Source organism: Pithys albifrons, chromosome 11 (genome assembly GCF_047495875.1).
Source record: "Pithys albifrons albifrons isolate INPA30051 chromosome 11, PitAlb_v1, whole genome shotgun sequence".
NCBI lineage: Eukaryota > Metazoa > Chordata > Aves > Passeriformes > Thamnophilidae > Pithys > Pithys albifrons.
In genome coordinates this window covers 21,910,994-21,933,673 of record NC_092468.1, presented here as the reverse complement: position 1 = coordinate 21,933,673, position 22,680 = coordinate 21,910,994, and the positions used below count along the sequence as shown (strand labels likewise).

At 40.4% G+C, this 22,680-nt stretch overlaps 1 protein-coding gene across 4 annotated transcripts in view; it reads left to right on the top strand.

The window, feature by feature from the left end:
- FNDC3B (fibronectin type III domain containing 3B) overlaps positions 1–22,680 on the top strand; it is a 189,863-nt gene that overhangs the window by 151,277 nt on the left and 15,906 nt on the right. For all 4 annotated transcript variants that reach the window (XM_071566299.1, XM_071566295.1, XM_071566297.1 and 1 more), the window contains 5 exons: positions 375–547; positions 2,482–2,595; positions 4,918–5,067; positions 8,666–8,946; positions 15,512–15,724. In XM_071566299.1, the coding sequence (XP_071422400.1) occupies positions 375–547; positions 2,482–2,595; positions 4,918–5,067; positions 8,666–8,946; positions 15,512–15,724 (931 nt within the window). The remainder of the gene's footprint in view (positions 1–374; positions 548–2,481; positions 2,596–4,917; positions 5,068–8,665; positions 8,947–15,511; positions 15,725–22,680) is intronic.

The following is a 22,680-nucleotide window of genomic DNA, read 5'->3' as shown; positions in this document are numbered from 1 at the left end:
ATTTTTTTAGAATAGAAGGCACATGCCAATATCCAACAGATTTTTTCTTTATGATCATAATCTTGCAGCATCCAAGTATCTTTGTGGCATCATTTGTTAAGGTAAATTCTAGATCAGTAGAATTTCTAACATTGAAATGTATTTCAACACCCGTAAAAACATTCACCTGTTCATCCAAGATACCATGTTGTTTCCTGGAAGCCTGTACCACTTTTGGTGGGCACTGCTTTTCAGAACCCCACGCAGGTTAATTCTGTAGTACTGCCTTGTAACATAACATTGTTTTCATGGGGGGAAAAAGGTGCCCACACCAAAAAGCTGATTTTCCTGGCACATGTCCTGATGTTATTAACAAACTATTTGATTTATTTTAGATGTCCCTCCATCAGAAAGTGGCTGTCCTGTCTCAGAGTACAGTGTGGAAATGACAGCCCCTGAAGAAGTTGTTTCTGAAGTGTATCATGGGCCTGACCTGGAGTGCACTGTCAGCAACCTCCTTCCTGGGGCAACATATGGGTTCAGAGTGAGGGCTCTGAACGATGGTGGGGTACGTGCACTGGCTTTTTCTCCCTGGAGATGGTTCTGAGCCTGGGATGGGAGATTCGGGACAGTGGTTCTGTTAGTGCTGGTGGTCAGAACGGTGAAGGGAAGATGTGCAAAGGAAAATAATGTGAGAAATGCTTTAAAGGAGCTTTGGAGGAAGAGGTGCAGTTTTAATCTCCTTTTTAAAGGAGATTTCAGGTACTACTATGATTTGACTGGCAAAAATACGTGCTTTATAGATCTGATGGGGTTTTTTTGTTATATGATTTCCTTGGAAGAAGTGCCTTCCCAAGCACATCAGAAATTCTATTTGATGTCCATGGAGATCTGTTGAAAGAGTTTTTGGGGGGGTTTTTCAGTGAGGTTTGGGTTGGTTGTTTTGCCTTTGTGAGAGCATCATTTCATGAGTATTATATAAAAGGCAGTCCCAGCAAAACTACATTCACTGGTGTTTTTCTTCCCAGGAGATCTTTTTGACAAACATAATACAAAGGTTTAAAGTTGTTCACTTACTGTTAAAACTTAACTTAGGTATTAGAAAAATCTGCAAGACTGTTAAACTGTTAAACTTAAAAATACTCATTGTTTTGTTTTTGTGAAAAATGCATTAAATACACTTGGAAAAATTGGATTTGCTTGCTGGAATGAAAGCCATTACCAACCTGGTAGATTTGAATATATGATGCCTTTTGTTTTTTAATTGCTCTTTTTTTTAATTTTTTTTTAAACTTTTTTTTTTTTGCAGAACAGTTGAAAGAGTTGCAAAGCATTTCTAGTCCCATTTTTTGTTAAATGAGGGAGCTGATTCTGATTGATTGGGTTTTTCTACCAGATGCGTAGTGGGGGGTGGTGTTCTCTACCAGATTCTTCCTCCCATTTGGTAAAGAAAACAGCAGAAGTCAATAAATGTGATTTTTTGACATGTGCATTCTTCATAAGTCAAACAAAGCTGTCAGTGTTGGCCTTTGCTGATAGCACAGATCCTGACACATCTGTTGAGAGATTTTCTGGGGTTCATAATTTCCATGTTGTTTGGCCATTGTAGTGGATCATTTTTTCATATTCAGTAATATTGCACTATAAAATAAGTAAATATCAGTGGTTTTCCTCTAATTGCTTCCAGTGAAGTTCCTTTGTTCTGGAGAACGATTTCTAATTAGTTCAGGGATGTTCTGAGCAAACTTTACTCTTCCACTCAGGAGCCTTCCGAAAGGCTGTTTTGCTGTTATCTCCTCTCCTCGCACTGCTGGCTGAAGCCAGTTTTCCAAACTCTTGAAAATTGGCTTTTCTTTTGCTAATATGCATTTAAATTACCCTCCTAGCAAGGGCTCTGAAGTTGTCAGAGCAGTTGGCTGAGCTGCCTGTGGAGCGGAGCCGTCCACGGCGTGTGTGCAGCGTGTCCCTGCACGTTGTACCGGACTGGGGCTCCAGCACATCCTGTCCTTTTAGTAGAATTAACTTGTGGCAGGCATTTTATGTAAAAGAAGCTGGATTTGGACTCCAGTTTGTGCTCTGCTGTTGCTGTGCTCCTCCTTGTATCCATGAGAAGCCAGTTATGCCAGGCTCTGGCACTGACTTGTGAACACATGGCTCTAAGGTAAGGCAGAGGGACGCAGACTGGCCCTCCGTTACTGAGTGCACATTCTCACTTTTGGGTAGATTGGGTAAATTTGTGCTTTCGTGAGCACTTGCTGCCACACAGGAGGAGGTACTTGCTGTCTGCTTCTTCCTGAGCTTGCCTCACTCTTGAACTTGCAGTCATTTATGTGGTCTTATCTTGACCTCTGGTGTTTGGTGCCGGATGCTGGAACCCCAGTCTGTCTTTGAGAGAGTTTAGGGCATTGAAAAAGGTCATGTGCTGTCCTTGGAAAGCCTTTGAGGGATATGAGATGGGTGTATGCTTGTATATTAATGTACATACACCTTGTTTCCCTCTAGTACGGGCCATATTCAGAAGCTACCGAGGTCACCACAGCAGCAGGACCACCAGGCCAGTGCAAAGCACCTTCCCTGTCCTTCCTGTCTGACACACGTGTCCTCGTGAGCTGGGAGGTAAGTCAGATGCACTGGTTGTTTCATTCCATCTTGCGTATCCAAACTGATCTGGTCACCAGAAAACTGAAAAGCCTTGAGAGTTGTTCACTGGTCTGAAACTGTCTGCAAGAAAACCATATGCAGAAACTTCTGTTGTATGAAATCATCTTTGGTACCTTTTTTTGAAGAATTGCATAAGGCTGGCCATGGTCATCCAGAGCAGGATTCAAACACGAGACCTCCTGCACTGGCATCAGATGATAGAGCACTGGTTGGATGGAAGTTCTCTCTGCAGGCTTCTAGCACATCAGTGTGTCCTGAGTTGGAATCATGAAGACAAAGATTTGATTTTGGCTGAAAATGGAGTCTCTGATATGAAATTAACTTGCATAAATGCTTACAATGTAGGGGTTTTTTCCTCAAAAATTGTTTCTCTCTTCCCCAAATATTTACTTTCATTTTAGTTTGTGTGCATTCCTCCTCCAGTCTTAAGAGTCTCAGTCATTGGACTCTTAAAATAAGTGTTTGGTGAAATGCTCAGAGGTTGATTTGTGTTATGAAAAAAAATTGTTTAATTACGACAGAAAGAGAAGGGTGTTATCATAAATAACTTTGTAATATGAAGCAGTGGGGTTGAAGCTCAGCCACAGTCTTTCACTGAAAACTTAGCAGCCATTCCAGCCCTATTTCTATTGGATTCCTCCCCAAAATTATGCCCTTGTTGAGAAAGAAGTTACTGGCATTCATGAGATGCTCAAATAAATCTATTGTGCTGACAACCTATCTAGTTACTAATGTAATCTACACTTAATTTTATGAAAAACAGGTGTATTTGCTGCAGGTTTTGGGGATATTAATATTTTTGCAACATTTTGTGACTCTGTAGAAATCACACTGAACTTTTAAATGTTCCCTCCTAATGGCCAGGGATTTGCTCTCCCCAGCCATGAGGGGATGCAGCAGTGTTTCTGGTAGGTTCTGTATTTATTTGCAGGAGATATGTGTTTATTCTAGCTAAAAATGAAACTGTGGTAGGAGTAATGTGGTTTGCAGTGGTTATGTTTTCTTAAAGAGTGTAATTTTTTGGCTGATATGAATACGAAAGAGAAACAGTGAAGCACTGTGGAGTATTTTGGCTGGAGAGTACACTGTGGTGCCTACTGTGGTGCCTTTTTTACATGTTGTTTTAAAAATCTGGCTTAGCAGTTCTGAATGCTCTCACTAAAATAGCTGGAAGCTCCAAGGCAGAGCCAGAGAAGCCCGTGTGTATGCAGGATGGTCATTGTGTGCAGGGATGCTCTGGATGCTTTTACTGGAAATTACACCTTGCATGGCATAATCACAACGTCTTTGTCATATCCTGGCCCCCACTTCTGCACACACAGCAGTGATTCCCTGAGCTGCTTCAGGCTACACAGGACAGCTCTGGAAACGTTTGCTAAAACCGCAAAGTATTTTGCTTTGGCGGCTGTGCTGTTATGCCTGTTCTAACTCTTCTCCAGCACATTCTACTATTTATTTTGTGTTCCCCTAGATAAAGAGATTGATGGGGATATGTGAAAGAGGACAGGTTTAGATTAAATTTCTCCCTAATATGTTTTACTGTGAGGGTGGTGAGTCCCTGGCACAGGCTGCCCAGAGAAGCTGTGGCTGCTGCATCCCTGGAAGTGTTTAAGGCCAGATTGGACTGAGCCCTGAGCAACCTGGGCTAGAGGAAGGTGTCCCTGCCCACGGCAGGAGGGGGAACAAAATGATCTTTGAAGTCCCTTACAATCCAAACTATTCAATGATTCTGTGATCCCACAGGAATATTACTGTGGATATTAATGTTCCGAGATCCACACTCCATTGTCCCATTCTGGGGCTGATGGGTGACTTTCACTGAAAACTTCAAGCTGGCTCCTCATTTGCTGAGGTTGTTCTTTTCTCAGTGATTGCTTCAGGCTCAAAGGCCAGCTCCTCCAGAGCTGTGTTTTGATCACTCCACTAGACTGCACTAGATTGATGCTTTTTTGTGTTCTCCACGGCTGAGCTTCTGCCAAGCGAGTGGAGAGACAATTTATTCCTGAGTGTCCTGATGAAAAGCAAAGTAGCTGCGTACGCTCTCTCTCATTTCTCTGAATTTCAATCAGGTAATTTTTGTGCACAATTGTCCTGTTTCAGTAACTTGTTAGGGAACATCAATTCAGTACGTTTCCATTTGCTGCAGTAATGGTGTATTAATTTAAAATAAGAGTGGTTGTTGGGTTTTTTTCCATGTGTTTTATTCCTTCCCCGATGAAACACAGAGATCTGAAGTGCTCGTTTTTGAACTGAACCACATAAATATTTGCGTTGCAGAGTCCTGAATGTTCTGGTGCTGACATCTCTGAATACAGATTAGAGTGGGGAGAAGATGAGGAATCTCTACAACTTGCATACAGTGGCACAGATACCTGCTTTGAAATAAGTGACTTGTCGGCAGCAGCGCATTATTGCTGCAGGCTACAGGTATGGCAGGGACGAGGCGGTGTGTGCATTGCAGTCTGAGAGGTACACAGAGTTTCTTTCCACTGTGTTCTTATTTTTATCTTCACCCACTCTGAAGTTATGTGCTCTATAAGTCATAAGGAATGCCTCTTTAAGTAATGCAGTCTGATGCGTTGCTTGAAAATTGCTCTTGCATTTTGTTACTTGCAGTGACTAATGCTTTTAATAACCATCTTGCCCTCTGACACCAAAACAAAATGATAATATTTCAGAAAAATTAAAATAAAAATAATTTTTTTCATGGTGATGAGGTGAATAACATCTGCCTCCCAAATGGATATTGAAGATTGCCCTGGCTTAAATAATGAACTCCAACATCTCTTTGATTTATCAAGTAAAGCAAAGCAGCTGAGTAGATTCCTGTGTGTGAGAGATGGTACCTGCAGAAAGTGAGTTCTCATCATTGCCATTTTGTCTCTTAGATTTCTAAGATTGGATCTCATACAGAGTTTCTGTATGAATTCTTTTTCTTTGATTTCTTTTCTCCTGTTATTTTCAGTAAAAAGTAGCAGTTAAAATATATTTTATGAATTCATATGAAAGTAAAATTACAACACTTTTTCTCCTTTATGTCTACTGAAAAAGAAATGGATGGTATAGTAAGTGGGAGCAAAGTAAAAATATTTTTGCTCAAGGTAGTCTTCCACAGGATTTATTTGTATGTGAAGGCAAAATACCACCACTAATCCAACCCAAAGTTCACATACCCACCCAGCTGGCAACATGTGGACCACCCAGGGTAATTCCTTTGATCAAGGGCAACATGTGTCCAAGAGTGTTTCCTTCTTACATTTTTTTTTTAAACAGAATATTGAGTTTATTTTGGGGGGGAGGGGAGTAGCACTGTGGGGGAAGGCAAAGTGAGGGAGCTTGTGTGAGTGACTGGGAAGTGTGAGCCAGAAAGTTCCCCTTGTTTCTGTAAGAGGGAGAGCATTCAGCATCCATTGGGCAGGGAGGAGACTGGCAGCACTGCTGCGGGGAACCCAAGGAAACTTTTATGTTAAGCATGGAAACAGCCAGTGTATGGCATCTTTGATTTTGGGTGGGCCTTCATTTGAAACTACCTGCCACAAAAATGTTGCACAAATCCCCTCAGTTTTTAGCACGGTCAGTATCATTTAATCCATAGGCGGAAGTGAAATGAAATGCACAACAGCACTAAGACATTTTATTGAAGTCCATCAGTAACCCTGGCATTACTTTCTAGAGAGCTTAATCCTCTGAGTCTGATTGGTGTATTATATGGAAAAGAAATTGTTATAATATACACTGGAATCTTTAAACAATTACACACAAAGACCCCCACAAAATATAACAAAGAAGAAAAGGTAAATAGCTTCAGAAGTTGTAGTCTATTTTTTTAAAAAAACGAGAGAATGAAAACCACTTTTCTTATCTGTTAGCAGCTTTAACAGAAAAATCTTTCTTTTACTGTTTTAAAAATAAAGATGCCCCAAACCACATTTACTCCGCCTCCTAATAAACACACAGTATTGCTATCTCAATCTACAGTAACTCAATAAAAGGGAGAATTGAGGAATCAGGCATATCTAACTGCAGGGCAGACAATTGTCTTTCCTGTTGCTCAACTTTTTTCCTGTAATGAATATTCCTGAAAACAATTGTGGCTTCTCCAAAGGGAAATATTGTCATTGGGGGGTGGCAGGGGAAGGCATCTAGGCAGCACAGAACATGAGATTCGCATCAGTTATGTTGATGAGATTGTCCAATAAAGCAGTTAAAAAGCACCACTGACAATAAATTGCTTGGAGCAAGATAGGGATTGCCAAACACTGGTTTAGAGGCAAGACAAATCATATCATTGGCAGAGCACAAAACAAGGCTCACTTTTAACAGCTCCAGGAGCGCTTCACTAAATAGAAGATTTCCCTGGAGCAGAATTGGTTGTGAAGGGCTTTTTAAAGGCTGACAAATCTAACTTTATTATCTCTTTCTTCAATTGAACAAAATGCCTCCTGGAAAAACAGAGCATGGCTTTGTGTTTGTATTATGCATAGCAGAAATAAGTTATTCACTGCAGTTAAGCATAGGTAAGAAATCAAGCAATTGTTCAACATGTCCTTTCATTGCCATTGCAGTCTTACTGGCAACATTGTAATCCTGGGGTTTTGAATTAATTGTGATACGATGGGAGACTCTGGGCTAACTTTTCCAAATGTAAAGAAAATGTGGATGGTGGAGGGTGCTGGGCAGTGTCAAAGCTGTTTTTGAAGGTCTCTGCCTTCAGGACCTCTCATAGCGCGTCCTGTACTGTAATATGCTCCAAGCTCTCTCCATACCTTGTGTGCTAGCAGGATGCTGGGTTGTGTCAGGAGGAGAAGATCCACGTAGTATTGCCCATTACATGCCATTTGTGAGAACCTGGAGTGCTGCATCCAGTGCTGCTCAAGGCAAAGGCTGAAATAGAGGTGTTCAGATGAGATATAAAGGAAAAAATTATCACTGTGCAGGCATTTAAGGATTGTAACAGTGGTCTGGGGCGGGGGGCTGTGCAATCTCCATCTGTGGAATTTTTCAAGATCCAACTGGTCAAAAGCCCGAGCAACCTGATCTGCATTTGACCCTCCTTGGAGTAGAAAATTAGACTAAATGTCTCCATAGTCCCTACCAGCCTGGGTGGTTCTGTGGTTGTGATAATCCTGTGGAGTCATTTCCTAGGCAGTTCCAGTGCATTGTGTGCAGCATTTGCCACTAGCTGAACATCAGCTGATAATACCCCTGGTCTGTACAATTGTGTTGAGCTTGCAAAGACAACAGCCTCTGGAATTAATGAGCAGAAATGGGCCAGGTTCTGAAATGTAGTTTTCACTGGGGTTCTGGATCTATGAGTTAAGATGAGAAGCTTGATAGTTGGTTGCTCTCCTCTCTGGTGCAAGATACTGAGCTGTGTGCTTTGGTGGTGTTTTGCTAGTGAGTTCTGACTCTTCCAACTTTAGTGATTTTATGATTCTGGGGGAATGTGAGTCGTAGACTTACTGCCATGCTGAGTTCCCGTAGTCTTGTATCAGAAACATTTTAGCATGAAATCAGCTGTCCATTCTCCGGGTTAGAAACCAAGGCAGTTCTCAACAAGCCAAATGCCTCTTATTTCTAGAGGTACTCTGCTTGCATAAAGCACCTGATATTGCACCCTGCACTATAGTGGGGGTTTTGTACAGTGTGGCTCAACAATTTTAGGTAGCCAGTTTGCTGAGCAACCTGATGTCACCTGTCACTGACACTATGGCTATGACATTCTCCCTTACTAACCAAAATTTCCTACTGATAAAAAGGTTACAGTTAAGTTTAATTAAATATCTATTATGGAAAATAGAAATATTTTGCAATTTTTCTGAGACACACTCCTGAGGGACAAGGGAAGATATTAATTCCCTAGTATAGGCAGAGGTATGAGTCATGCTTTAGGGAAGAAGCCAGCAGTGCATATTCTCTGAAGAATTCATGCAGCTCTTCCAGGCTGCACAGCTGACTATTATGAACTCAATACACGTGTCAAAGGGAAGAGTTATCCTGTAAATATTTTCTGGTTTGCACACAGGCCATTAACCAGGCTGGAGCTGGGCCCTACAGCGACCTGGTGACCTGCAGAATCCCCGCGTCTGTGCCTGACGCCGTCTCGGTCCTCTCCGTGCTGGAGGACGAGCACGTGGATGGCTGTCAGCTCTCCCCCTCTGTGTGCCTTGTACTGACCTGGGAAGAGCCATGCAATAATGGAGCAGAGATCACGTCCTACAACATCGACCTGGGGGACAGCAGCATTCCAGTGGGGAACGTGACGAGTTACGTTATCGGCGATTTGCTTCCCGAAACCTCATACCGGTGAGTGTGGCTTTGGTGGTGGGTCCAGAGCACTGGGGTGAGATCACACAGCTTCACTTCACACAGGAAATGCTGATGGCATGAAGAGGGGTTAAAGAGATACAAACCAACAACCAACCTGCAGGAGCACAGAAATCTCCGGTAATTCCATTATGGAGTCAGTTGTGGTATTTTCTGCTCAAATATTGCTTTCTCCCACCTCTTTTTCCGTCTCTCTCTTCTCCTTGCATAATCTTTGACCTCTCCTTCTTTTGAAGTTGCTCTCTTAAGGTGAGGTTACACTGGTAATAATGCATTTACAAATAATAGATAAACAAATTTTTTAAAATTAGAGATAACTTGAATTACAATGTGACATCTCATGCTTTTCTCAGCTGCTTGGCATCATTATTCCAGGGGTTTAAATATTAACTGTATTGATCTCTGCAGGCTTAGCCATTTGCACAAAATGAACTTTTATTTGTATAGCTACAGCTATTTGTTACCTCTAGTATATGGAGATGAATTAAATGATAATCTGATTTTTAAACAATTTCTTTATATTGCTTCAGAGTCTAAATTGCTAAGTGACATGGACAAAATTTTATTATTTTAATGTTCAGGCTTATATGTTTTCTCCCTAATTGCTAATTAAAAAAGAAAAATGGCTCCATACAGGCAATGAACAGCAATGCAGCAGAAGATGTGACAAAAAATATTCTATTTAAAGTACTGTTGTAATAAAGACTGAAATCTGTTCACACACAGTTATAAAATTAGACATAGCCCATACCTGTTGTAAGATTTTTCTTTTACGTTCAAGGTCACAATCCAATGGGTCTTGTAGCATTTAAATGGAAAGTTCATAATTCAGATTTTATCCTGCACCCAAAAATGGAACTCCTGGTAGCAAGTATACAAATACACACACTAGGAGTCATTTAAAGTGAGATACATACATTGCTTTCTCACAGACCATTCATATAAAGTTGAGGAGTTTCTCTGGTGATTGACCACCCAGCTGTGGAACTGCATCATCTTTGGGCAGTCTTGTACTCCTTGGTTTCTCCTCATATGTTTATTCAACCAAGAGTCAAAACAGCTGTAATGGGAACTTTGAGCACTCAGTCAAGCCAACCAGAAGGATCCATTTGAATTCTTCACCAAAGTCTAACTTCTTCAGTCTCTTTTTCAGCTGGTTCTTGGTTGTCAACAGCTTTCTTTAGGGAAATGTCATTGTCTTCAAAGCCTTGAAATGGGTATTGGAAGTGTCTTCTTTTTTTTTAACATTCTTCTTTTATTATTTTGTAAAAAAGCACCATATTACATCAGATAATTTTAGTCAGGGAGTCTGCCTCTGTCTGATCCAAATGAAAAAACTGAAGCCACAAGCATGAACTGCAACTGTTCTAAATGTTGTTGTAAGAATAATTTCCTAGGAAAAACACACATCACGAAGAGCACAAACCAATGGGTGACTGATTAGAAGTAATAATGTAAGAAAGCTCTTTTCTTGAATAAAATGAGAAAAAGAAACCCTTAATCTTGCATTCCATGCCTATCAGGGAAGGCAAGTGTCTGCAGGGGATTGCAAATGCACTTCATCTATAGTTTGAAGTATTTTTCTACTAATCAAAAATAGATATGTAAAATTGTTTTTGCTGTTGATCATTAACTCATTGGTATTTCTTCTTCGAGCATATCTTGACACTTGTCTTTGATCAGTGAACATCTGTGCCCTGGTAAATGTATCTGTAAGAAACAGGTTTATCAGGATGTCTGCTGAAAGGTGGTGGTTTTTTGTCCTCCCTGGTGTAATCAGAAGAACGTTTGAGAACATCACTGATCTCATCCTCTAAATTTCTTCACTAATGGTTTTTCTTTTTGTGTCAACTTTGTTTAACATGATTAGCTCTTTTCCCTCTCAAGTGTTTATTCCCTGCTGTGTTTAAAAGCAGTAAACGAGTTTTTCCTAGACTAAACAAGCCAAGTACTACTGGGTTTCAGACTCTGAACTCTCTTGCCAAAGTTTCATCAGAATTTGAAGTAAATCAGCAAAGGATTTATATATTTTAATTACATTGGAATTCCACTGTCAATGTTTTTGGTTGTGGGAACCTGAAATTGGAAGGAAGTCTTGGTTATTATGGATCCACCAAGTCCAAAATTGGAAAGGAACATAGCTTTGGATAGCAGAGTGATTCTAACACCCTGTCTTCATGTGTCTACCCCATTGGACCTCTTAGCTTGGGTCTGGCATTTCTTTGCTGCTTCCAGCTTTTGTGTGGAAATGGCCATAAAGGAGCAGCCCAAAATACACCAAGCAGACTGCAGGCTCTTGGCAGAGGTGGGCTCAAAGCTGACGAGTTGAATGGTGTAATGGTTTATGTGTGAATGGTTTAGTAGCAAACCCCACCCGGCACCCCATAAGGAGAAGGGTTTACATGCCAAAATACATGTAAGGCAGGAGGAGCTGGGTTGTGCCTCTGTCACACTACTGAGGGCCATCCTAGGGCTGGTCCAAGAGGAATTGTCCAGCATCAGGCACAGCTCAGCTCTCCTGCTGCAAAAAGGAGATGCCTCCCCAAAGCACTGTGTAAACATCCTGGCTGATGAGCAGCTGCAGAAATATGTCTGAGTTCTGCAGTCTTTCTGCTTCAGTGACAGAGCCAATGAAGGTCTGGAAACTCAGATTGTAGGGTAATATACTTGGACTGGTTTTCCTTGAACATGTAACTAGAAGTGAGTTAATAAATATTCCACAATAAATAAGTATTCAACAGTCATAGAAATACCAATTTTCTGTTACACTCTGTTCCCAAGCTTCACTCAACACATTCCATAGATAATTGTGCTCTGCACTTGAGATACTTTACTGTGAAATAACTTTCAATTTTTTAGAATGCTTAGTTTCTTCTGAAGTTACACAGTGTACAGAAATATATAGTACCACTGTTAAATTTTAATAGCAATACTTAATGTTAATTTGGTTTAGGAATAAAAATTCTAAATATTTTAAACCACATCAAGGAGATCATCCAAGATGATGAGAGAAGAATGCACATGGATGCTCAAATTAGCAATGTTTAAATGGGTTATAAACCAAAATATGTTTCAGAGTGTAAAACCAAGTCTTGTTCCAGCCCCAGGAGAGCACAGTCTGGGTGGTGATCTGTGGGGCTGTGTGTGGTTGTTATCCATCATGTCCAGGCTGCTGCTGATAGTGGAGCTGCTTCCCCTCCCTTTGGAAGTCCATGGCATTTTAACTCCCCCAGGTTTCCACAGGCACGTGTGTTGCAACTGGTGCCAGTCCACTCATGGGAACTGGGAAATCAAATTCTTCTCATATCAGACTCTAAAATTAATTAAAAAGTTGATTTTTCAGTTTGTTGGAATACTATACAAAGGATTTTGTTACTGATCTGAAAATAGCATCCTGTTTAGTGTGTTTGTTTTTCTGGGTCAAGAATCTTAGAATGATCTGTTTAAGATCATTTAATGATTTCTAAATTTGCCAAGTCTGATTTATCTTTTTTTTCTTAATGTTTAAAAGTCACAGTGGGAAAATGTAAAAATAAATATAAATATTATTGGTTCAGGGTCTGAAACATTAGACACTATTCCTAAATATAGTCTTTATTTTTTCAAAAAACTCGTTTTCAAACTGTAATTGTCAGATTCTTAAACCATCTTTCCAAGAGGATGTTTGGGGTATTTTCACTCAGAAACCATAAGTGAAAAAGTTGAAAGGAATTGAGGAATTTGTCTAATGAAAATGTTTCTGCATGTCTATGCAGTACTTCTACATGAAAATAAAGAATTGATTTTTCCCAGTATGGATTCTGTAAACAGTATTTTGTTTCCACTTAATTGTGGAAGTTCTCTTGTCCACCCAGCTGGAAGAGCTCAGTGTTTCTGGGACAGAGACATGAGAAGACACCTGAGCTGGAACAGAGATGGTGCAGTACGAGGTGTTCTCCCCTCTTTTCCATATGGTCATCCTTTCTCCCATTCTTTTTTCCTTCCTCCTTTTCCACTTCCCTGTGGACATTTGCAAGACCTGATGTCCATGAGGAGGTGCTGCTGTGGTTCAGAGGGAAGTGAGAGCTGGGCTTGGCTTGCACAGAAAACCAAAATTAGTTGTTCGTGTGTGCCTGTATAAGCTGAGGCTCTGGAAGTGATAGTGGCAATTTACAGAGCTTTGTGATGGTGCAAGCAGCAGAAAAGAGCAGCCACATCAGCCATGTTGGAGTCAAATAAATCAATTCTTGCTTTCCCAGTATCATCGTTCATTCAGAAAGATGCCTGTCTTTATTTTAAGGCTTAAGAGTTTCCATCAGTCTTACTGTGCTCCAGAGTTGGAAGGAGGGGATGTGTGGGCATATTTGTGTGTCAGAAGCAGGGAGCAAGCACACCGTGCAGCAGAAGAAAACTACAGAAGAGGGAAGAGGAAAAGACACATTTTTACCTTGTGCAAATACCTGGCTAAATCAATCTACAAAATAAGCAGTAGAATTTTGTAATGTACCTGTACTGTTTATGTTCATATGATAATGGATAGCTTGCCAGAACCCAGTGAAAATTCAGGCAGTTTTCATATTATTCTTGTAAAGACCATTAAATATTGATCTTCAATCTAAAGCAAACCAATAACATAATATGAAATAAGATCAATGCCTGTATTAATTGCATTTCTTCAGATACTAGAAAAACCTTTTGTTGTTCCTTTATCAAATGTGTATGTATGCAGCAGTGGAAGAGGAGGCTCCCACTTAGATCTTCCCTTGTGCCATTCACCCTTGGGGAGAAAGGGAGTGAAGTCGCCATTGTATAGTGTTGCAAGGTGGTCAGGATGCATTTTCTGAAGCCAAAAGGAAGGTTAAAAGGAAAATGCAGGTCCACACCAAGCAATACATTACTCCTGTTAATAGCTGGGTCAATAAACAAAGATTTAACTACACATTTACACGACTGTGTAAACACAGTGCATTCGTACAGTGTGCAATTGCTTCAGCTGCCTAATCAGTAGATAAGGCTCTATTATTTTGCAATATGTTTATTAATAGATTAACCCATTTTTTCCTTGAAAATTGCAGGAAATATAGCTTGAGGGGTTTTTTTTAATGAGGAATATTGGAGGGGGTTTCCCCCATCCCTTTATTTCTACATGTTCTTTTTCTACATATTTGTTTTCCTGGAGCTGAAAACTTGCTGTTCAAAGCAAAGTAATTTTTCATACATTGTTTGTGTGCACTTTATGTCCTTCAGTCAAAATAAGTAGCTCTGCCAAGCAAAGACAGTTCTATTTGTCACCTGCTTTCCCTGAAGCAGCAGTTGTGGGGGTATGCCAGATTCTGCTCTTCTTCCTCCCCCTACCACCTTCCTCAGGGACTTCTGGCTTCTTGGTAGTTGATAGTTTTGAGAAGCAACACTTCTTGTAGACAGTCTTTTCCCATGAGAAAAATACAAGGCTGTTGTCCACAGGATTTCCAAAATAAATGGCATTTGTCCAGCTATCTGAACTAGGCTGAACTGTCTTTAAAAAAAAACTAATTGGTGTGCTCCATCCTGTTTTCTCTTATTTTCACTTTGATTCAGCAAACTTTTGAAACCTTTCAGGCTCCTCTGTATCAATATTTCTGTTTACAGAGGCCTCCAAGCTGTTTGGAAATGTGTATTTCCCATTCTTGTTATGGTTCTGTTGATGTTACCATAGTCAATGCTACTCCTCACTCATCCCTATAAGCAGATTCTCAGTGTGCAAATTATTAAACTAAGGTGCAGACAGATAAGAGGAAGTGACAAAGCAGAAGGCAGGAGTCATTATCTTAAGAGAGAAATAGAACTTAGAAGGCTGGCTCAGTCTTAGAAATATTTCCAAATTAAGCCTCTGTGGCCAGGCAGGTGGTCTGCTTTTCTTCTAAATGTCCTTAATGTGACTCAAGTGGCTCGAGGGCTTTTGTGCATCTTGTGAGAGCAACTTGAGCCCAACTTTTATTTGATCTAATAGATAGTTCACTGACAGTAATATTTCTGCAGTTTGTGTAAGAGCGTAGGAGGTTTGTGGATTTAACCTTCTCCATTAGCTCTTCCCAGCAGAGTTTCCCATACTTAAATAGTGTGCTTTGTGAGACACACTGAAATAACACTGCTCTTTGGTCTTCAGGGATGTTTGCCAGTGTGGAGATGGGTTTCATGGCAGTGGCACCAATGCTTTCACTGAATGATTTCACCTAAATCACGCCATGATCTTTGTTAGCCAACCACGAAACACTTGTCCTTTTTATTTCTTCATGGTTACACACTTTGTGTTTCCCAGGCTGTACTTGTGCTGCTGTCCCTTGTTCATGTGGCTGAAGGGACTGTCACCAGGTCCTGAGGTTGTTGACCCAAATTTTCCCCCTCTGCCTTACTGCATTTTTTTGCCATCTTCCTGCAGCTCTTGCAATATAAACAGGATGATACTTGTTGTGTTTGCAGATCCTTCCAGTTTGCCAAGGCTCTCTTTTTTTCTTAAGACATTTTTGTATCAAGAACCTTGCGAAAGTGCTTTATTTAACGTTTATCTTTTTGTTGTTTGTTTTAGGATCAGGATCCAGGCTGTTAATGAAATTGGAGCTGGACCTTTTAGCCACTTTATTAAAGCAAAAACCAGGCCTTTGCCACCCTTACCTCCACGGTTGGAGTGTGCTGCAGCAGGGCCCCAGAGCCTGAAGCTGAAGTGGGGAGACAGCAGCTCCAAGCTTCATATTACTGATGACATGGTCTATATCTTGCAGATAGAAGACAGAAATAAAAGGTAAGAGATGTGAATCTTTTTCTTGGGTTAATAAAAAGTAATTCTGCTTCATCATAATACAGTTGTGAATCATGGCAAGAAAAATGGTGTTTTCTTGGTTACTTCATACCTACAAATATATACAAAATACTGGTTTAATAGGGATTCTGTGCCTGTAATGTAACAAGCTGTAAACATCATGGAATCACTGAGGCTGGAAAAGACCTCTAAGATCATTGACTCTGACCATTGACCTCACACTGCCAGGTCCAACCAAAATCAGTTCCGTACTGTTGAAATTTTAGCAAAACCCTGGCCCTTCTGCCAGTAGAAGTTAATACCAGGTTTCATGGCCATAGTGCTTTTCTTTTAGGAATATACAAAACAAAGATAGTGCACCCAGCGTGCTGTGTGTATTAATAAAACAAAGGGTTACAAATCAAAGGTCTAGGAAAGGCAAAACAAGTGTTTTTGGGCAACACAGTGGTCAGGATTTTATAGTTTTAATGTTTTGGAGCACTGGAAAATACAAGCTTGGCATTGACTTGGTAGCTACACAAAAATCTTTAAATAGAGTGTGCAAGAAACACAATAATCTGTGTTTACATTAAACAGTGCTAAGCAAAAAACTATTTTCCTGTGCAAATTTTGTATTGGAAGATTTGATAATGTAGCTCCCAAGTTGGGATGAGATATTTTCAGTTCAAAAAGGGAAGGAAAGAAAGATAATATGCAAGTATTGCCTAACAGTCTGAGCTCTTCAATGAATAAATATCATAGATGGCTCATAATTTACTAAGAAACACTGTCAGCTACTTGAATTAGGTAAAATAACTGACTTATCAAGTAAATAATCCTTAGAGACCTTCAGTACAGATTGTAATTTGATGTAAGTTATCACAATTCCTTTAATTTAAATAGAGCTGTGCTGAGTTTGTGCCAGCTGAAGATCTGGCCAAACCCCCTAATTATAAGTGATAAAACCACTATGAGTAATGCCTTAATACCTCCCACTAGCTCAGCTATACTGAAGCAGAGAGGGTTCAGTCTCCCCTGTATTAATACTGAGAGGTGTCCAATGACTATAAATGCCCCTTTGAAAGTCCGACTGGTACAATCCATTTCCTCAGAGTGCAGTGATGCTTGGCAGGAACCCATCACCTGCAGCAGCCTGGGATCCAGTCAGCTGGACACATCCAGCAGGCTGCTTTGCTCTGCTTTCATGTAGCACTGCAGGTAGGATGCAGAACTGTGAATTGGTTTAAACCTGTTTCTATATTGGAGAAAATACAAGTTTCCTTGTAAGAATAAATCATGTTACCTGGCAGCTTTATTCCCTTTTGCTCTTGAACAGGGCTTTAGCAAGAGCCTTTGCTTTTGCACCAGCTTTTCCCACTCCAAATTGTCTCTTAAAAGCTGTTAATTAGGAGGAATTTGAACTTGATACTCTGCTAGGTGCTTTTAGTTTGTCTTATAGCCCACGTGAGCTCCCAGAGGTGCAAACTGTTCATGTACATTGTGCTGTCTCCTCCTGTGTGAACGGAGTCCTTGCATGAAATGGCTTCCTCTGGTGGCTGAGTTGCAGCAATTAGCTCAGATAATTCCTGAAACGAGCCAGAGCCCCGTGGCTGATGAAGTGCATCCCAGTGTGGGCACAGCAGAGGCGTGGGGAGGGGGCACTGTTGTGTTTGAGAACAGCTGGAGCTGGCAGGGCCTGGCAGTGAGATCTCTTTATTTGTTCCCTGTGTGACAGTCCCTTTTTGCTGTCCATTGTGTGCATCGATCACAGTGAGATGCTCCTGAAAGGATGCAAAGCACAGTTCTGTACATTTGAGAGAGTTATCATTCCTAATGAGTAGAGAATGACAGCCCACACATGAATTGGTAGGAGCAGCAGTTAGTTACAGAGGTAGGAGCCCTCTCCGAGATCATTTCTGTTAATAAACCCTGTTGTGACTGAGGGATTGCTCACTCCTGTGTGTCCTTGTGGAAAACACTGGGATACGGTTCTTTGAGCATCACTGGCCTCTCCAATGGCACAGGCTAATAATGCCAGTAAGCTGTGGACATCTAAGGGAAAAATTGAATAGAATAGAATATTGGAAGAGACTTAAAATCATCCAGTCCAACTGCCTGGACAATTCGGGGCTGGCCAAGTTAGAGTGTGTTTTTAAGGGCATTGTCCAAATACCTCTGGAACACTGACAGATCTGGGGCATTGACCACTCACTCCTCTAGAAAGCCAATCTCTGGTGAAAAATGACAGAGAATAAATGATCTAGAAGGATGTTTTAGAGTCTTTTGGAAGAAGAGAAGGTACTTGGCTCAGAGGAAGGGACTGTAGTGTAAACATGGGTAAATCAAAACTGAGCTCTGTCATATCCTTAGTCTTGCAGAGGGCATTGTTACTGTGTTCCCTGAGACACCTGAAATATCTGACAACAGCTTTATATTGAAATCCCTCAACTCCATATTGCAGTTGTCCCTTCTTTTGTTTACAATAGAAGTTGGGTTTAAAATGCCATGGAAGCATTTTCACAAACAGAAAGATGAGCAAATTCTTTTTAAAAAAGAAAACCATCACTAAGTCCCATTCTGTGCTGATAACTTTAATGGCCTTTTGGGTTTATGTAATGATAGTCAGCCAGTGCTCTTCAGTGTGTCCATGTCATTAAGAATTGTTTTTAACTTTTCTGTACTGTAGTGAGGTATAACAGGCCAGTTGTTGGAGACCAAACGTTTCATTGATTGCAAGACCTGTGAAGCAAAATACTCAGAAATCTTCTGCCACTGATTAATGTAAGGGTTTGAAAAGGTTTGCACATCAGAAATGTACCTGCTTTAGCTCTTGTTAGCTCTTCAGTGGGTGACATTTAGGAAGATCAAATCAGCATCACTTGTCCTTTCAATAATGTGTAGCATTGAGTGGAAATGAAGAAAAATCTGCTTCTAGAAAGCTCAGTACATGGGAACGTTAGTTGAGAATAAGTGACCTTTATGTAAAGAGAACTACGAAATTCCTTTCTTTTTTAAATAAACTATCAATTGTGGCTTTATTTCTTCATTGTGCTAATGTCAAGAAAATCATGTAAATCAAATTGCCCTCTTTTCCAGAATACTATGGATTTTTCCTCTCTGTGGTACAAAGGAACCTAATTAATGTTTTTTGATTTTTTTTCTTCTGTAGTGGTAATTAGTCTTTAGTTGTTCCTACAAGTAATTACACCTCTCAATGTCTTAAAATGTTTAAACTATCCAGTCTGAAAGCAAGTACATTATTAGTGGGTCATTTATCAGTTGCTTGTGTTTCTTTTAGGCAACTGTATTGTTGTAGTTGAGGTAAATTCTGTGATTTTTGTGTGTGTACAGAATCTGAATAAAAATACGTGTAATTACATTTTATGGGAGAGTCAGTGGTAAGGTTGGCTGCAAAGCAACCTAAACATAAATATCCTTGAAGGATCATTGATAATTGTCTCACACTTTTGTAGTCTTCACCCAGTGGTACTAGAAACTTTTTCTCCTCAAGCATGTTGAAGTTTTATATAGAGGGATAAATTGTTTCCCCTCCTGCCAGCACAACTTCTGTGATTGGGTTATTGCTTGAAGAAGTACAACAAAGAGCAGGGAACGCCAAAATGAAATGGAGACCATCTGTTCCAGTGTCCAGTGCAGCTTTCCTGCCTGGAGAAGTGGAATACCATCTCAGATAGTTTGGTCTGGGGCAGGGGTAGTGCCAAGTACAGTTTCCATGTGTTTGGGAAGTGGTTGCACATATGAGCCTTGACATGTATGTTTGCTCTACATTAACCTCAAGGAAGGTAGAATGGAAACACAGAGAGATGCTAAATGTGCTGCCCTTGCCTGATGACTGGCACAATCATTCCCTCCTTACTGCCAGTTTCAAGCAGTCTAATTAAAAAATTGTTTACTCTCATGATTCGATCAAGACAATTTACACCCATTTTAGCAGCAATTACTGATCTATTTCGGTCCTACTGGCTTGTGAAATTCTATTAAAATATAAAATTAGATAGGTTAATGTATCCTTGGAAAAATCATTTTCATATTGGGTAAAACAGTGATAAAAGGAAATTAAGAATGAGCACCAAGACAGATGGCATGCTACAATTTACTGTGCAAGGCTGGGTAGATAGAAAGTTAGAATTCAGGAAAGTTTTCCAGGTGGCCTGTCCTCATATTGCTGCACTGTGTAGGTAGGTGAGTATTGCTATTAACAGTAATGATACTGATATTAAGGGCATTCTGGTCCTGTACTTGGGGCTTTGCAATAAGGGCTGTGCAAATGTAAAAGAAGAGGGAGAACTGTTCCAAGTGTAAAACAGTTACTTTGTGATTGCATTTCAACTTTTTTCGTAGAAACAGGAGTAAACCAACATTTTTAGAAGATACGAGTTAGCTCTGTGTGTGTCATCTTTTGCGACAAAGTGAAGTGTGAGAAAACATTAAATGTCTGATATGAGATGTTTCAGCTGTTGGGAATGTAGTAAGACACAGAATTAGATACTATTCCATGAGTATTTCCAAAGAATCCTTGGGTTTGGGGAGAAAGAAAATTTTCTCTTGAAAATTTGCTTATGTCTGCAGATATACACAGTTTGATCTGTGTATATCTGCAGGTACTTGATACTGTGGATAACTGAATGTTCCAGACAGCAGATCATAAATGAGAGCAACAGCATCTAGGTCCAAGATTGGCACTGTAATAGAAACTATTTTCTGCACATCTGTAATAGCCTCATAAGAAAAATAATGCTTTACCTAGAGTAATAACTGTTTAATCTCTAAAGTAGTAATTGGAGTTCAACTTAGTGCTACAGGATCACATTGGCCAGTTTTTCAAGAGCACATTTTTAGTCTCCAGCCTCACTGTGCTGATGTTGGTGAACTAGAGCCTGAGCTTGGCTTCCTTCACGAGCTCTGCCCAGACAGATTACTGAGGCTGTCACGTCAGTGGCTGTGAACACGATGTGCTGAGTGAGTTGCATTTTAAGGTCCATAAACACTGTTAGTTGCTGCCATACTGGGAAAGTGGATGTAATGCTGCACAAGGAAGATAAACACATGTAGGGCTGTAAGAACATTAGTTTGCTCCTGCTGAACTGTGTTTGTTCTCTTTTGGTTTTAGCTTTAAGTCCACTCTTATTTTTATCTGATATTGCTTATTAACACGTAGCCATTGCAAGCAAGGTGTTGGTAGCTGCCTAGTCACCTACTTCTTCCTGAATGCATAGTTTCAACAGGCCATTGGGTGCTCTTCCTAATCTCTCCCAGATCTTCATTCAAGTGCTGCTAATTCCCATTTAAGTTATCCTTGCTATCTGTTGCTTGGCCCCAGATGTGGCTGCACACAGGAATCATCTGTCAGGCATTGTGCTGATCTGTCTTCCATTCCTCCTGAATGTGCCCAGATGCTTCTTCCAATAAAGCAATTTTTCTTGCTATACTGGAGCTTCTGTAGGCTGAAATACTTCCATTCTCAATAATTCCAGACATCTGACAAGTGACTATCTGTTGTAAATATGGGTGACAATCTCAAATTCAGCACCAGATGAAAGATGATATAGTAGAAACAAGCTAAAAATCGATTTCTGGCTGCAAGTACCCTTTGTCTAGCCTGCAGATGTGCAAGATAATTCAGTAAAGAAAACCAAAGTCTTCCCATCTGAATGTTATCGCTTTTCTTTTTCCGTTCTCCACTTATTTTTGCTTTTTTAAGTATAAGGAAGGAAATGTTGTCTGCTTCACTGGGTTCTGTTACTATTATTATTCCTAGAAACAAAAATCATACTGACAATGGTGAGCATTCAGTATTAGACAGATTATATGTAATATAATAAAGGTGTTTTCTAGAAAGCAGATCGTGAGACCAGAGGGGCCACACCATCTGTTTGGTCCATACCTCATGTTAGGACTGGAAACCAGAGTTGGAAGAGGTTGTGGGAACACAAAACTCTTTGAGGGGAACTCTTGTCCTTCTCTCAGCATCTGCCTGCCAAAGGAGGTCTCAAAGAGTGGCTTGGAAAGGTGCCCCAAAGCTGAAAAGATCAGGTCAATCTGGTGCTGGTTATAGGAGCAGTGATGGATGTGGGGATGCTGCAGATGTGAAGCTTTTCCCTTTGAGTTAAATGTTTTAAAATACAGAAGCAGAAATGAAAAGATTGTCCATGGACTTTGCTCCTGTATCGCTGAATTAGATGGGTTTGGTTTGAAGCCTTCCTTGCCTTGGTGCCACCTGTAGTACAGGAAGCTGCTGGTGGGGAGAGAAAACCACAGAAATCAGTGAGTAATTGATAAAGTTCTTTAACCAAATTAGAGGAACAGTCTAAGAAAGCAGGTGGGGGCTGTAAATGTGCAGATAACAACACAGTGTTGCGTTAGTGCTATTAAAAGAGATGCTGGCTTGGGAAATGCTTGCACTTTAGTTTCTAATTAGGCAGTTTCCCTTGTATGCTGATGTGAAGCCTCAGGTCTCCAGGTCAGACCAGTGCTGTGCTAATGATTCCTCTCCAGCCAAAACTGTGGCAGATGGCCACATTTTTGGGAGGCAGGAACAGGAACAATTCAGATGCCTATTTCAGCCTTTGTACCTCAGCTCAAAATTGCCATCTTATTTGGTGCTGTATGGTTGAACTGCTTTCAGATTAAATTCTTGTAAAAACCAACAGGTTACCAGAATATAAACAAACCCCAAGAGTTAAAAGGGAACCTGCTGATTAAAATGTGCTGGGAACTAATGAGCAGAGCTAGAGCGAGTACATTCGTATTCTTCTGCTCAACTGGAAGTGACTAAAGTGGAGGAGACAAAATAGCTGCAACATGTAAAACATTTCCAAGAAGATCTTCAGTGAGAATAAAAAGGTATTGATGAAAAACTAACAGCAGTGGTGTTTCCCTAACAATCGTTGTAGGACATCATGTTCTCTCTGCTGTGAGCAGGTAAATGAATAATCCAT